Genomic DNA, 14,759 nt, shown 5'->3' with positions numbered 1-14,759 from the left:
AAGATGACACCCAGTGTATAAGACGACCCCCGGCTTTTGAGAAGATTTTCCTGGGTTAAAAAGTCATCTTATATGCAAGAAAATACGGTATTTATTAAAAATTGCGAGTACTTTCGAAGACATACAGCATTCATCATCAGCCAAAAAACAAACAAATTTTAAATTTAAGAATAGAACATAAATGCAGCATTTTATTTTTAAAATTAAATAAAGGCATGAGGTTGGAATATCAAATATTCATTGGTAAAATGAGGTCATGAGTTCTGAAAAGAAAGACTGTGTGTAAAGATAAAGTACCCACAAAAGGAATTGGAGGTTGAATAATGCAGCAATCATGCTTAGTAGAAAGGAATGTCTGAGGATATATCGATTTCCTGACACAGTTACAGAGATACTTAAATTTTGCTGAGGAATAACCTGCCCTGCATACTGCATCTGATATAATTTGGATCTCTTTCTTTACATATATTTAGGTAGACGGAACTAAGAAAGTTCTATGCATGAGAGCTGAAATAACAGAATTTACTATGAACAGGGACTGGAAGACAGTAACAGGGACAGTTTGTGGTAATATTACCACAAATCATCCCTATAACTGGAGTAAGATTCTCTGAAATTATTTTACACCAGTCTGTAATTGAATAGAGATCATCTGAACTATCCATCAATTTACTTTGCTGTTGCTCAAATAACTCTCCTCGGACCTAACTTTCAGATAATTCAGCAAATTGAAAGTCCTCCTCAGAACTAGACATTATGCCTAAATTTTTATTTTTTGGAAAAAAAATAATAATAAAATAAGAATTTTCTAGTATAAATATATTATAAATATTGACCACTTACTTATTAAAGATAAAAACAGAGTATTTCTAAATATTCAAAAAAAACTATCAGGTGACTCTAATAAACATTATAGACACATGTTCTCTATACGAACGTTTGAACTAAAGTAACTAAAACAGAGAAATAGTTCAAACAATTTCACAAACCATGAAAAACAAAAGATTTTGAGAAGCTGTGAGAAACAATTTGGCAAATCGTCAGAAATAATTTTACAAACCCATCCTAGACTACTTTCATTTTCATAAAATTGCCCTAGTTATTTCAGAAATAAACACCTTCTATAAATAATTTTTAAAACTTTTGTTTATTTTCTTTGTTTCATAGACACATTTTGACATTCATAGACATCCCCCCTCCTGAAAAAAAGCCACATCTTCCTAGCAGCTCATAGACTACTTTTACAATGAATTTTATACATCAATCGGCTGAAAGATCATGTGATTGTAGACACAGAATGAAGCAGCTTTCATAAAGTAATTATCATTTTTTCAAGAATCAATAAAACTTTTGCAGGTGCAGATATATGTAATCAGAACAATGATCAACTAAACAAAAATACAACTTTTGCAGTCCCTACTTAAAGGGTATGTACAAATGTCAATAAAAGAAAATCTACTACACAATTGGTCATGAAAATTATTCCGATAAAACAACCAATAAAATGCAAATAAACATTGCTCGAGTCAGAATCGATCTTTACTTTTTAAACTGTACAAGTTTATACTTGATCGAGTCACACTTGATCACGAATATTGCATCCGAGACCAGTCGGTCGAGTATACTCAACCGCGAGCATTAAGGATTGGGGCGTCCTGTCCCTAATCTTTCCATCTTTGGTCTTGACTTTCATCTATCTAAAACCATTCTTGAGATTAAAGGACAGACATACAAATGATAGTGGAAATTTTTGTCTACAACTTTCTCAGATTACAGCCCAATCAAATCCAGTTTGTGTTTCTTAAGAGGACTGAGAAAAATATCAAAAAAATGAGAAAAATGTACAAGTGAAGTTATTTTTCGAATTGCTTTCAGACTTAATACAGTTATCGTAAAAGTAAGGCCTGGCACAAATTAACAATATACTGGAACAACTGAATTTGCTTTGTATGTATAAGTTTTAACATAAAAGTTTTCATTTACTACATTTATAGGATAATATGTTTGAATAACATATAGAAGGAAAAGTAAACAGTCTAAAATTAAGTCACATACTTTAAAAAAAAAGAATGGCTAAGTCTTGTTTGTTTTTTTGCAAAAACACCATTCAAATGAAAGAGTATCATTCTAAAGGTTAGCTCACTTCTGACAGTGAATAATGAAAACAAACGAAAAACTAAAAATATTTCATTTCATTCATTTCCCTTTCATTTGCTTAGGGAAATTGATTTGCACTATAAAATATGAAAAGTGAAAATTTTCAATGTGTTGGACTGGCAGTGTGATTTACTAAATGGGAAAATTCATTGAAAACTGTCATATTACCTATTATTTGCTTTGCTTTTTGCATTTGCTAGCAATTCATTCTCAGCATGGACTAACTTTACATAAATACATTTTTTTTTTTCACTTTTTTAAATAATCCTTTAAAATTTTTCCATTTTAAAGTAAATAATGCATAAGTGAGAAAAAACTGTTACAGAATACTAAAAAATATGACATACAAAAAACATGTTTTTCATTTATACAATTTTTAATTGTATAAATGAAAAACATAACTGAAATGTTTTATAATGGAGAAAGTACTGTGCAGAAATTTTTTAACATATAATCACAAAAAACATACAGTTGAGAAATGTATAAATTTGGTTCAATTGTAAACAGTAATTCCGATTAATAAAATACGAATATTGTATGTATTATACGGGTGTACTTTGCTAACTTCTAATCTAAGCTATGTAATAAACTAATTTCTAGCTTTATAAATAGTCTACAAAATTAAAATATTAAATAATTTGTTTGACTTAAAAACTCTGAGATACTTGATCTATATATTTCAATGTATTTCATTCAAAAAAAAAAAAAAACTAAATTATTTAATTTCTAAGAAATAGTTATCTCTCATCAAAAAAATGAAACTTTTACATATATTTAATAAGAATTTAAAAAATTACTAAGTTTTTACTTACTTGTCCTTCAGCTGCTCTGACAAATCCTCCATTTGAAGAAACTGTTATTGCTTTCAAACTATCACCAGTACCAAATATAATCTATGAGAAATGATTATGATAAAACTATATGAGTATCTCTTTTTAATGTACTTTATTACACCATAGTAATTATACTATGTTTATACTACTGTAGTTAATATTTTTAACAATAACTACATAAATAATTATGTATAAAATAAGAAATATTATATGCAATAATGTAACATATAGCAACTTTAAATAATTTTGAGTATTTGAGTACAAATCTATTCAATTCTTTCTGTTAATGAGACTTATTTAAAGTTTTGGTTTTATAAATTTTACACAATTTAAGATTTTTAGAAACTTATTTAATGAGTAAAATAAAGTTAACTGTAAACCAAGATTGAACAGCACACCGATCGTTTAATACGAGAGAATTCTTGTCATACGGGCGTTTGATTACAAACAAATGTCGCTATATTTACAAGCGCTTTCGACGAGATTATTTTTGTCTTCTTCGGGTTGATAAATGCGGTTAATATTCGTTTTCGAATACAAATATCAAATTATTCTAACGGTATACCTGTATGACAAAAATTCTCCCGGAGTAAAATAAAGATTTTGGCCTTTTTATTTTTTAGATTATGAATTCTGTTTAACAAGCTACAATGAAAAATAAAAATATAAATTAAAATAATACTAATTATCTTAATAAAAATAAAAAAAATTAATAAAATATATATATATATATAATAAATTTCAGTAAAAATTTTTATGTTAAAGTGCAAAATACAGGTAGGCCTCCTACAACGTGGTAGATACGTTCCTTGAAAATACCGCGTTGTGGGAAATTGCGTTATAGGAGACAGCAACTTAACACAAAACTGGGATTCAGTTCTAAAAAGAGAAAAACTGCCTTTTATGGTGTAACATTTTCATCATTTTTTAAATTTATGTACATAAAAAGCTTAAATAAAATTCATCATCATACAAAAACTAAAAAGATTATGATTTCAAGTCAAAATCAAAAAGAAACATAATGTTATGCTCACAAATTCAATCCTCGTCGTCACTTATTATAGTTGTTTGAGAATGTTTGACTGGCCTTATTTCAAGATCTGAGCTTGTTTCATCAAGTTCTACTTCACTTATGTGATCTGTTGCGATTTTTCTGTTATGTGAAAGATAATTCATTTCTAAATACCCTAAACCGCGTTGTAAGAAAATTTCCGCACTGGAGCAAAAACGCATTGTAAAGGTGCCGCGTTGTAGAAGGCCTGCCTGTATATTATTATTATAAAAATAGAATTGAAAATGAAATTATTGTTGTGCTTATGTGCTTATATATATATATATTTACACTAATATTATAAAGAGGTAAGTAAGTTTGGATTAGCAGGTAATCTCCGAAACTACTCATCCAATTTAAAAAATTCTTTCACCAATATTTAGAATGAACCTTCAGGGTGGACATTGGCTGAATATTATTCCGTTAAACATTCGTATAAATTAAAAGGTATCATCTAGAATTAAGGCTTTTATGTCCAACAGATGGCACTAACTCCACAAGTATGATGACCTAAGTTTGCTTTTCTGTGAGGATGAACTAAAGGAGATCATCTTCTATCTATCTATATAAATAAAAATGTAATGTTCATTTGTTCCTACCAATTCCTTTGAAATTTTGGCACAACATTGCATTTGAATATGCAAGTGTTTTTATATAATATACATGTCGAAATTCCCCCCAATGGGGGAAATAAATGGGATTAAGGCTTACCATGAAGAACTCAGCTTCTATTATACTATTTTAGATGCAGTTTTTTGTGTTTTTGATTGCGTTTTAATAGGGTGCGTCAACAAAATATACACTAAGAAGGGATTTTTTGAAATTTCCCCCACAGAGGAAGTGTTATACATTTATAATAGATACATTTTGAGCCACAACAATGCATGGCTGGGTCTGCTAGTATATATATATACTAGCAGACCCAGCCAGGGTACCTATACCCATACCTATACTAGTATGTAGATATAAACAACTGTATCTACAGTAACTGTATATACAGGGTGAGTTTTTTATCTTGAGTCAATGAAATAACTTAATTGGATCTCATTATTTTGGAAAAAGGTTTAGACAAAAGTTGTAGGGTGTCAAAGGGTTAATTAATCAATTGGTTACCTCCCTATCTATTCCAGTAATAAAAAGTATGGTTTCCCATTAGAAAAAGCTTTTAATTTTAACCTTAAAATAATCTTGACCTTTGATCTTGACCTTAAGGTCAAGGATATATCCAATTGTGAAATTTCCCACTCTTTCCATTGCTGGGATCAAAAATATGTATACCCATTAAAAAAACAGACTTTACCTTCAAATGACCTTAAAGGTCAAAGTCACATCCAAGGTCACCAATTGATTGGCACTTCAAAACCCTATAACTTTTGTTTAAACCTTTTTTCCACAATAATGAAATCCAATTGAGTTATTTCATTGTCTCAAGATAAAAAAAACACCCTGTATATATACACAGTAATATAAGTAATATATATAAGAACAACAATTTCATTTTCAATTCTATTTTTATAATAATAAATATATTTTTCAATTTAACATAAAATTTTATTGAAATTTATTATTATTGTTTTAGTGGAATGTATCCGTGTAGTTTATACCAATGACTTATGCTATGCTGAACCAAGACCAAAGCATAGCTATAGAAAAACTTACTGTAGTTATATCACATTCACATTGTGTCTTTGTGTTTAAGAATTTACTATGTGGCATGCATTTAATATGGCTGCTTTCTGTAATCTGATGTGCTTTTGTCAAAACCTAAGTATCTGTGTAAGAAAGGGCTATTTAAATAGCTTAGCCCTTCTCCACAAATGCTTTATTTTATGGGCAAGTTTGTAAGGAACTGAGTCCGAGCTGTATTTTTATTTTCTATTTTTTGTTTTCGTTATGTATATTTTATTTTTGGGGCTTATGTTTAGTTAGGGCAAAAGTTCCCCACTCACCCTCTGTAACAAATAAGACAAAAAGAAAGAAGAAAAAAGAACCAACTCACCAAACCGACGAAGCACCATAGGAAAAAACTAACGCGCTATTGCGTGCCCATACTTGGAAGTTCGAACAGAAGTTCCAAAACAAAAAGGGGGGAGGACCCCCACACACTAGAATCAAAACTCACTAAATGACTTAAAAGTGACATCTCAAATATGTAACATTTAACTGAGAAAAAGTAATGTAAAAATCGTTAGTAGATTTTGTCGGATTAATGCTGACCAGACAAAGATGTTAATCACCGTTAGAGTCTAAGTATGTAAATCAGAGGGTGATTCCAGAGAATGTTCGTAACGTCACCTCACGACATATAAAAAGAACAAGATCCGAGACGACGATTGACGTGAGCTTCCAATTGATCGAGAGTGAGGTGTGCTGCCAAGGAAGTCAAAAGCGAGGTTCGAGCAGGTGATTTCCAGATTGGGAAAAAGGATAGGAAAGTTTTGTGATTTAAAGGAATTGGATAGAAGATTCTTGCAATTGAAGTGACAAATAGTCATAGATTCTAAGGTTGAATTGTACATAGTTATAAATTGAATTTTGATTTTGTCAGAAGTTTCAGGGGATTAGTTCTAGATCATAGCTGATAAGTTATCTTGTTTTGTCGGTTCGAAATAAGTGTCCTTTGTGAAATAAATTGTTTTAGAATTTACTAATTTGTACATAGTCTTATTAGTTCAAATTAAAACGTGATTTGTTCTTTATTATTGGATGACTATTTATAGTTATAATTTCCAGAGCACGCGAAAGTCCAGGTCTGGCATAAATTTTTTTCACGCTAACCCATGTAAAGTACCCGTTGGGTCGACGGTCGGTAAGTTAGCGATCGTCTTGCAATAGTTCTTTAGTCGTTCCAGTTCGATTAGTACCTTACAAGTTTTCAGTATTAACTAATTTTTTCAGTGTGTATTTGTTATATATTTTGGAGGTTTATAAGTTATGTCTATGTTGTATATGATTTTGTTTTGTATGTCAAGAAATGTAATGTCCCAGTCTGTTGTGATGGATTCTTTTGTCAGTGATTACAGCTTAGTAATAGTTTATTTTCTGTGTTGTTTTCTATGACTATCCAAACCTTGTATTTGGAATATAATTGCTGGTAGTGCTAGTTTGTATTTGTGTACAAGTTTTTGATGTATAATGTTTGCTATTTGATTGTATTAATGTTAGTAGTCAATTTTTAGCCTTTTTGCAGGCAAATTTGATTCTTGATTGATAAAGTTAATCACATCAAGATTATCAAAATATTTATGTATTTTTCAACGTATATACAGTTGAATCTGTTTATCTCAAATCTCATGAAATGAGAAAAATTTCTGAGATAAATAGGTTGAGATATAGAGGTTCCTACACAGTAAATAGTAAGAGGTTTGATTGGAGATAAGGTATTTTATTAATACAATAGAAAGAACAGTATACACCTGTATACAGTATAAATAAAATATTTTTGACATATCTTAACAAAAATAGTTTTTCAATAGTTTCTGATGCTCAATTCTTATAATTTTTTTCATTAAGTTTACTAATTGCAACTATGTATTGTATTGCAAAAGATGTTTCTCAACTACAATTTAGAGTATGAAAATGTAGTCATTGAACTTTGAATTTGAAATTGACATTTCAATCAGATAATTTAAGATAGAGATTTTGAGAAAATTATTTAAGATAAACATGGAAAATATATTGAATTTAGGCTGAAAACAAAGGGAAAAAAATAAATTTCCTCAGGATAAATAAGTTTTTCAGATAATCAGGTTCAACTGAATTTGTAAAGGATTATTGTATTTTATTTTGTTTTTAGTTTTTAGAATTGACTTCTTATGCTTCTTTATCTCTACTTTCAAAATTTTTTGGATTTTTTTTTTTACTTATTGAATTTTAAAATTATATGAATTTGCCAATTAAAATTTTTTTATACTGAATATTTTAAGAATTTCTTTTTTTTCCATAAAATATTGTATGATAAGTACAATTTGTTATAAAATGTTTACTACTATAGTTTGTGTATAATTTTTAATTACAAGTTAACTTTTATTTTCTTTTGTTTTGAAATTAATGCATTTTGATCGTTATTCTGATAAATTTTGTGGTAAAAATTAAAGTTTTAGTATATAATAAGCAATCTTTTTTTTTATCAAGTACAAAAAACTTTTGGGAGAACACATACTACTGAAAATAGCTTGCACTGGTAAGAGTTCATATTGTGTGCTATTTATTTTAAGAAGTCCATTTTTATTACAGATTAAGCATTTTTTTTATAACAAATAACATTCATCTTCAGATCCAAAGTCTAACTACATTTTAATTTGAAATGTATTAGGCAAAACAGTATTAAGAATATATTTATGGAGTTACATGTAAGCAAAACTCTAAGTAGTCAGTTTGTGTTAAGCTTGCAACCTGATGTAATGTGTATAATTTCATGTGTGATTTGGCATTTCCTACAAGTGTCATCTTAAGCGTCGAGTCTTTTAAAATGTGCTTTCTATAGTTTTTTGTATTTATGTCAATTATGAACACTTCTGTCTCTCCAAAGTGACATTCACAAGTCAGCTAGCAATTTAACACAGTTCTGTCAATCCTGGTAGAGATCATTATGGAGCTCCTTTTGAGCACAAGAATATGATGGTATTTGTACATTTTGTAGTGTTAGATCCAGGAAAGTGTAATGTAGGCTTAATGTTTTGTTTTTGTCTTTAGTCAAGAACAACAAAGGTTTAATGATAGCTTTAAACCTTTCAGTCAGCCTTTCTATGGATGACTTAAGATGGGGGGTTTTTTATGTTTTGTTAATGTTATTCATTTTTTCCTTCTAATTATATTTATGAAGAATGTATAATTCCAAATGAATATGTCAGTACTGGAATTTGTGTACTGATTGCATTAAGTGTGTGTTTTTATTTATTATTATAAATATTTAACTGAAATAATTAAGATTTACTGATGTTAAAAAACAAATTATAAGCTGTGTCATAAATTATTGTAAAATATATAATTACCATTGGACGTTTTTTTACTTTGCTACTTTTTCTTAAAGAAAGTGCATTTTCTGATGGACAATCAGGAACTACGGCAATTCTGGATAATAATTCTTCAGCTCTAAGTTTTTCATATTTACCACCAATAGTTGCAACAATTTTATTAAAATCTTTATAAGCAGTTTCACAGCATATTAACGTTCTATCTAAGTAAATGAAGTTTAAATTATTATTATACAAAATATTTTAAAATATTGATTGAAATTCAAAAGAGAAGTAATGATTGAATAAATAATTTCTCATAATGAAATACTAAGGTTAAAGATACAGTAAAACTCAATTCAATGTTTTTTTCAGGAAAAACTACAGATACAAGAAAATGATAGATATGGAACCTATCTATATAATTATATATATATAAGCTCTACAACATCCATTATTTTCTTGCCATAAAAAATAATCCAGTCACAGTCGTTTGTATATATTTACTAAATCAAAAAACTTACACCAATGATATTTTTTCCACTGTCAAATTCAACCTATATTACTTCTGAAGACATCATTACACTTCATTCAGTAATACTTTTCCTTTTCAAAGTGAACAATAAACTTTAAATATTCACAAAGTTTGCTTGACTCTCTTAATAATATCACACACACACAAAAATACCTTTACAGACATAAAAACTGAGCCATATTTTACTGAAGTACTTCAGTAAAATATGGCTCAGTTTGACAGATTCATCATCACCACCACCTTCCCTTCCTCCCAAGACTTTCACTTTCCATCTTGCAACACATTTCTTCCATACACAGCAAACATGCTGCAATGTGTGTAAGGACGTACGGCTTTGTCATCACTGCCCGATACCTAATTCGTCAGGTAACCAAACCCAGAAAGCAAGGGTCATGCTGCATAGGGTCAAAATCACCACTTGGCGATATTTTTATTAAAGTGGCAATAAAATCCTAGTTCATTTGTTTCAACATTCAGCATAAAATTGAATCATAAATCATCCTTCAGGAAAAACAGCAAAATGTTGTATTTATTGACATCACACATTTGCAATAAAATTAGGAAGGGACATTGTGAACTGAAGGTAGTTTTGTGAAATGCCACCCACCATTTTCAGATTGGGATTTTTTTATCAACTGACAAAAATTTTGGGGAATTTTTGAGATGACCTTTTCCACTTTGTTCTTTTTTTCAACAAAAATTTTGACATGACAGAACCTGTGAAATACTGTTTAAACATTGTGATCAAATGTGTTATTCAGAATTATTCACCAAAAAATTATTCAAAAATGATTCCTATTGCTAGCTAGGGGATGGTCACATGTTCGGGTTTCAGATTTGAACGAAACTTGGTGAGCACGTAGCCCTAAACACAAACAGCTCATTTGCAAATAATAGAATCCACTTCTCAAGAATTTCCAAACACTGGGACCTCTGAAAAGTTAGTGTTTAGCTTATAAGTCTTTGGAAGTTTCAAGTCTACATAGCATAGCAAATAAGACACTAAGCACTGGAGCTAGATGATGTAGGTTTGGTTTAGTTCAGTTAATTTTATATGTAACTATTTTTTTCTACATCATTACCATTATTATTTATTTATTATTATAGCTCACATATAAACTATATAAAACAAGAGATTAAAAATCGTGACATTTCCTGTTTAGAGAAAACAAGCCTCTGTAGATTTAACTCTTTTACATCTTTAAATAAACTTTTATTTCTTTATATTTATTTTCCCATATTTTACCTACTATGTCCTCACAAGCAAATAAGCTTCAGACGTTACTGCACAGGTAACAAGTCACAGATTTTAGTGTTTTAAATGTTAATATTAGGGACAATTTCCTCATGCACTTATGTTTATTACATTTCAAATATCACAATTCCACCATATTTAATAATAAATATGAAGAAAATTTTATTTAATAATGTACGAGTTAATCTACAGAGGCTTGTTTTCAGTAGACAGGAAATGACGTCACAATTTTTAATCTTTTGTTTCGTAAGCTTTAAATGTGAAAGATAATAATAGTAATAAAATTGCTAAAAGTAATAATAAGACAGTAAAATTATATTATATTATTATTACACATAAAAACTAAACTAAAGTTTCAAAGGTTCGAACCTACATCGTAAATTTCGGTGCCTAGCATCTTATTCACTAAGCTATTACCACTCCTGCTGAATATAAAACTTCCAAAGTCTTATAAACTAAACACTAAATTTTCAGATGCCCACTTTTTGGAATCACTTGAGAAGTGGGGTCCTGTATTTTGGACAAGAAGTTATTTGTGTTTAAGGCTACATGATCAAAGTTCTGTTCAAATTGGAGACCCTAACGTCTGGTCCTCTCCTTTAGGGTTTATACAAAAACCGACTTATTAAAAAACTGGTTTTCGAATCTCAACTTCTCTACGAAACCAGTTTTTGAATTTTCACCTCCCCAAAAAATGGAGATAAGGAATATTTATAACACCTTTTAAAACTTTTAAATTTATTTAATATTTATAAAATTTCAAAAATATAACAAAATAAAATCGACCGACATCTACACAAAAAACAAAAAAAAAGAAATTGCTAGATTATCACATTAAACTATAAAATTTACTCCATATAAAACCATAAAGAAAAACAAACAACAATGCATGCCTACAAAATATTATGTTATTTCTTATTTTTCCTAAGAAAATATGAGTTTAGAAAGCAAAGAATGTCTATAGATCTATTGCTCAACCGTGTCCTTTTTTTTGCACACAAAATTGCCAGAAATAGAAAAAAAACTCACACTTGCTGGGTTTAATCTTAATTGTCTTTAAAGTATTAAAAAATAATAAATCTAAATTTTTCATTCTTCTGTTTGTACTCTCTAATACTAAAAAGTCCTTTTTTAGTGTTTTAGGGCTGAACAAAGTCATTTCTTCAGGTTCTTGAAGATATTTATGTATCGATTTTTCCATAGCATTTGTTAAAGCTATCGCTTGATTTTCTTCTTTGCCACTTCTTCATCATCACAGTCATCTTATATAAAATAATTTGAATATAATCTCAATAATATTTTTCCAGATAACTTAATAATAGCAGATTTTGCAGCTAGTGGAAGAAATACACTAGACGACTTTGTTCAAACATTCTGTGGATTTTGTAAATATAGGAGAAGTGATACTAATCCCGTTTGTCTTCTCTCTTGAATTAGTACTTCTACAGCATGTAACAACTTGGAACTAATTTCAGTTTTCAAATTTTTCAAATTCACATTTGTGGGTGCTGACAGACTTAGACTGGAAACAACTTTACAAATTTTCCCATTTATATTCACAAAAGAATTGTTGCTTACATAGTTACGTTAATTCTTTCACTCCTGCCGATTTTTCCATTCAAAAATTTTTTTCTTCGGATCATCAGTTTATAAGTTCACTGTGAGGTTTGGTCGGTGCTGGACCAGGAATGATGTGGCTGACAAGATGGATGAAAGAGGTCACTTAATTCTTGAAATATCAAACATTCCATCGCTTGGCAGTTTTCCATTTTCTTCCGAGTTCCTCTGTGATAAAGTTGTGCTAAAGTTGATCAACTGATGAGAGTGAATAAAAATATATTGACAATACACAGTTTGGGAAGATGAGCGGTTTTAGAAAAATGGTCAGAAAAGCATGCTATGACCTTGAGATGCAGGTTTATATAAATTATAAATTTTCGCTGCAGACCGAACACTTTAATTGGTCCCTAATCATTCTCTTTCCTCCCCAATTGGTCTCTTCTTTGTCTCTAGGTAGAACAAGACCTAATCAGGGCACAGGAAAGGCTGAATCCTGGAGTTAACTCAACACTAAATCTTGATCTTGGACAACAGGATGTTTAAACAAACTCTGAAACTTTTGCTTACATTTCTAAAAGTTTTATTTTCTCTTCTGTCAAAAATTTCTATAAAACATTTCATGATAATTATATATTTTCTGGCACTCTGAGTTTGCCATAATTTCATCCTATTTATGAGCACCCAAGCCAAAGTTCATCTTCCTGATTTGACACATGAACTCAAGTCATCATCTATTATTATTTTTTCTTTGTGTTGAGTTTATCTTATGAAATTCCTTTCCCAAGTGGAAAGCTTTTAAACTAAGTTTAGTGAGGGGTTTGGACCTCATCTGGAACCTAACACATGGATTTTGATGCCTACAGACATTTAGGCATCAAAGTCTATGTCAGTGACTTAGACTTGATGCCTGGCAAAGTCACTGGCAATCACTTAGCCACTGGCAAAGTCTATGCCAGTGGCTTACCTCTAACCAAACTCAATCATCGTCTTGCATGACATTATCCTGAATAATTTTGTCAACCTCTTTTCTGATCCTTCTTCATTATTCTTCATGTAACCACACTTTACATTCTGGATCGTAGACTGAGTCACTTGTTGCTATGCCAAAACAATAAAGTGTACAGTCTTCAGAAAATTGATCTAGAACTGGATCCTTTTATCTGCATCCATCAAACATTCAGCCCTTAGCATTAGCTATTCTCTATATGTGCCATTCACTTGGCAAATCTCCATAAAACAAAAAGTAGAAAAAAGTGAGAAAATACTATACATTCTTTTTAAAACTCGTTTTAAAATATAAATTCAAATAAACATTGTATAATGTATTATTGTAGATATACATTTTATATGTTGTTAAAGAAAAGCTACAAGATAGCACAGATATTCTATAATTGTTGTTGTTATTATGATTTTGGTGTGATTGAGGGAGTTAATCAATTTGGAAAGGGAAAAATGTAGTAACATCAAATTCAGTTTTAACATTGTTTTTTTATTATAGAGAAACTTCATTTTCATACATTTTTTATTAAAGAATTTTTGCAAAAATGAATAATAACTGTTCTGTTACCGTTACAATGTTGTCATTATTATTTTGTTTAGATTGATTATTCAACAACATAAATGATGTCTTCTTCGTCAGAGGCATTTGAGGTACCATCATGTCGATTTTTTCTTAAATTTTTATAAGAATCATGTTTAATAGAAGGAATGGATGAAACTAAAAATTTTTTTTTTTTCATCTTGATATAACAATATAACTTTTATTTTTTCTAAAAACAATTGCCACTAAAATTGAAACAATCGTTACTTACTTCTGCAACACAAGTATACTTACTTCTGCGGCAGTTGGACTATAACTAACTACAGTAGAGAGTCGAAAATCGGAATCAATTGGGAACTGGGGTTGTTTCGATTAGTCATTTGTTCCGATTACCCATTATGTACGAAAAAATACATTAACCTGTCCGATGTTCAAATTTTTCTCCATTGTGTGTTGCTTCGTGTTGAATTTTTCTCCGTTGCGTGTCGCTTCGTGTTGAATTTTCGTCGATTTTAAGCCTAACGAAAATTTTTATAATAATAATCGAGGCTATCGTATCGTTAAAAATTATTTCTGCATTTTGTACAAACAAAATAAATATATTGAAGAATATAAAAACATGAAAATTATACTTTAGAAGTAAATTTAGTATCAAAAATGTTCGATTCAGCACGACACAGTCCGACTGAAAATCGTGCCAATTACCGGCGATTCCGATTACCAGTGTTCCGATTAACGACTCTCTACTGTAATTTATTTAAATTACTTTTTGTGATGAGATAAAATTAAATAATTTACCATTATCTACAAGGCATTGGTCAGTGCATACTGTGATTGCAATGTTGCAATGTGTGCTGGCCGATTTACATTACA

General features: G+C 29.8%; 1 protein-coding gene across 1 annotated transcript in view; it reads right to left on the bottom strand.

The window, feature by feature from the left end:
- The window catches only part of LOC136977174 (UPF0415 protein C7orf25 homolog), a 35,504-nt gene that overhangs the window by 4,349 nt on the left and 16,396 nt on the right, over window positions 1–14,759 (bottom strand). Inside the window, exons 4-5 of the mRNA XM_067272621.1 lie at window positions 9,036–9,220; window positions 2,970–3,050 (exon numbers count right to left, since the gene is read on the bottom strand). Of these exons, the coding sequence (XP_067128722.1) occupies window positions 2,970–3,050; window positions 9,036–9,220 (266 nt within the window). The remainder of the gene's footprint in view (window positions 1–2,969; window positions 3,051–9,035; window positions 9,221–14,759) is intronic.

Source organism: Centruroides vittatus, unplaced genomic scaffold (assembly GCF_030686945.1).
Source record: "Centruroides vittatus isolate TY-2023 unplaced genomic scaffold, ASM3068694v2 contig_452, whole genome shotgun sequence".
Classification (NCBI taxonomy): domain Eukaryota; kingdom Metazoa; phylum Arthropoda; class Arachnida; order Scorpiones; family Buthidae; genus Centruroides; species Centruroides vittatus.
This window is presented reverse-complemented; position numbering and strand designations above follow the sequence as displayed.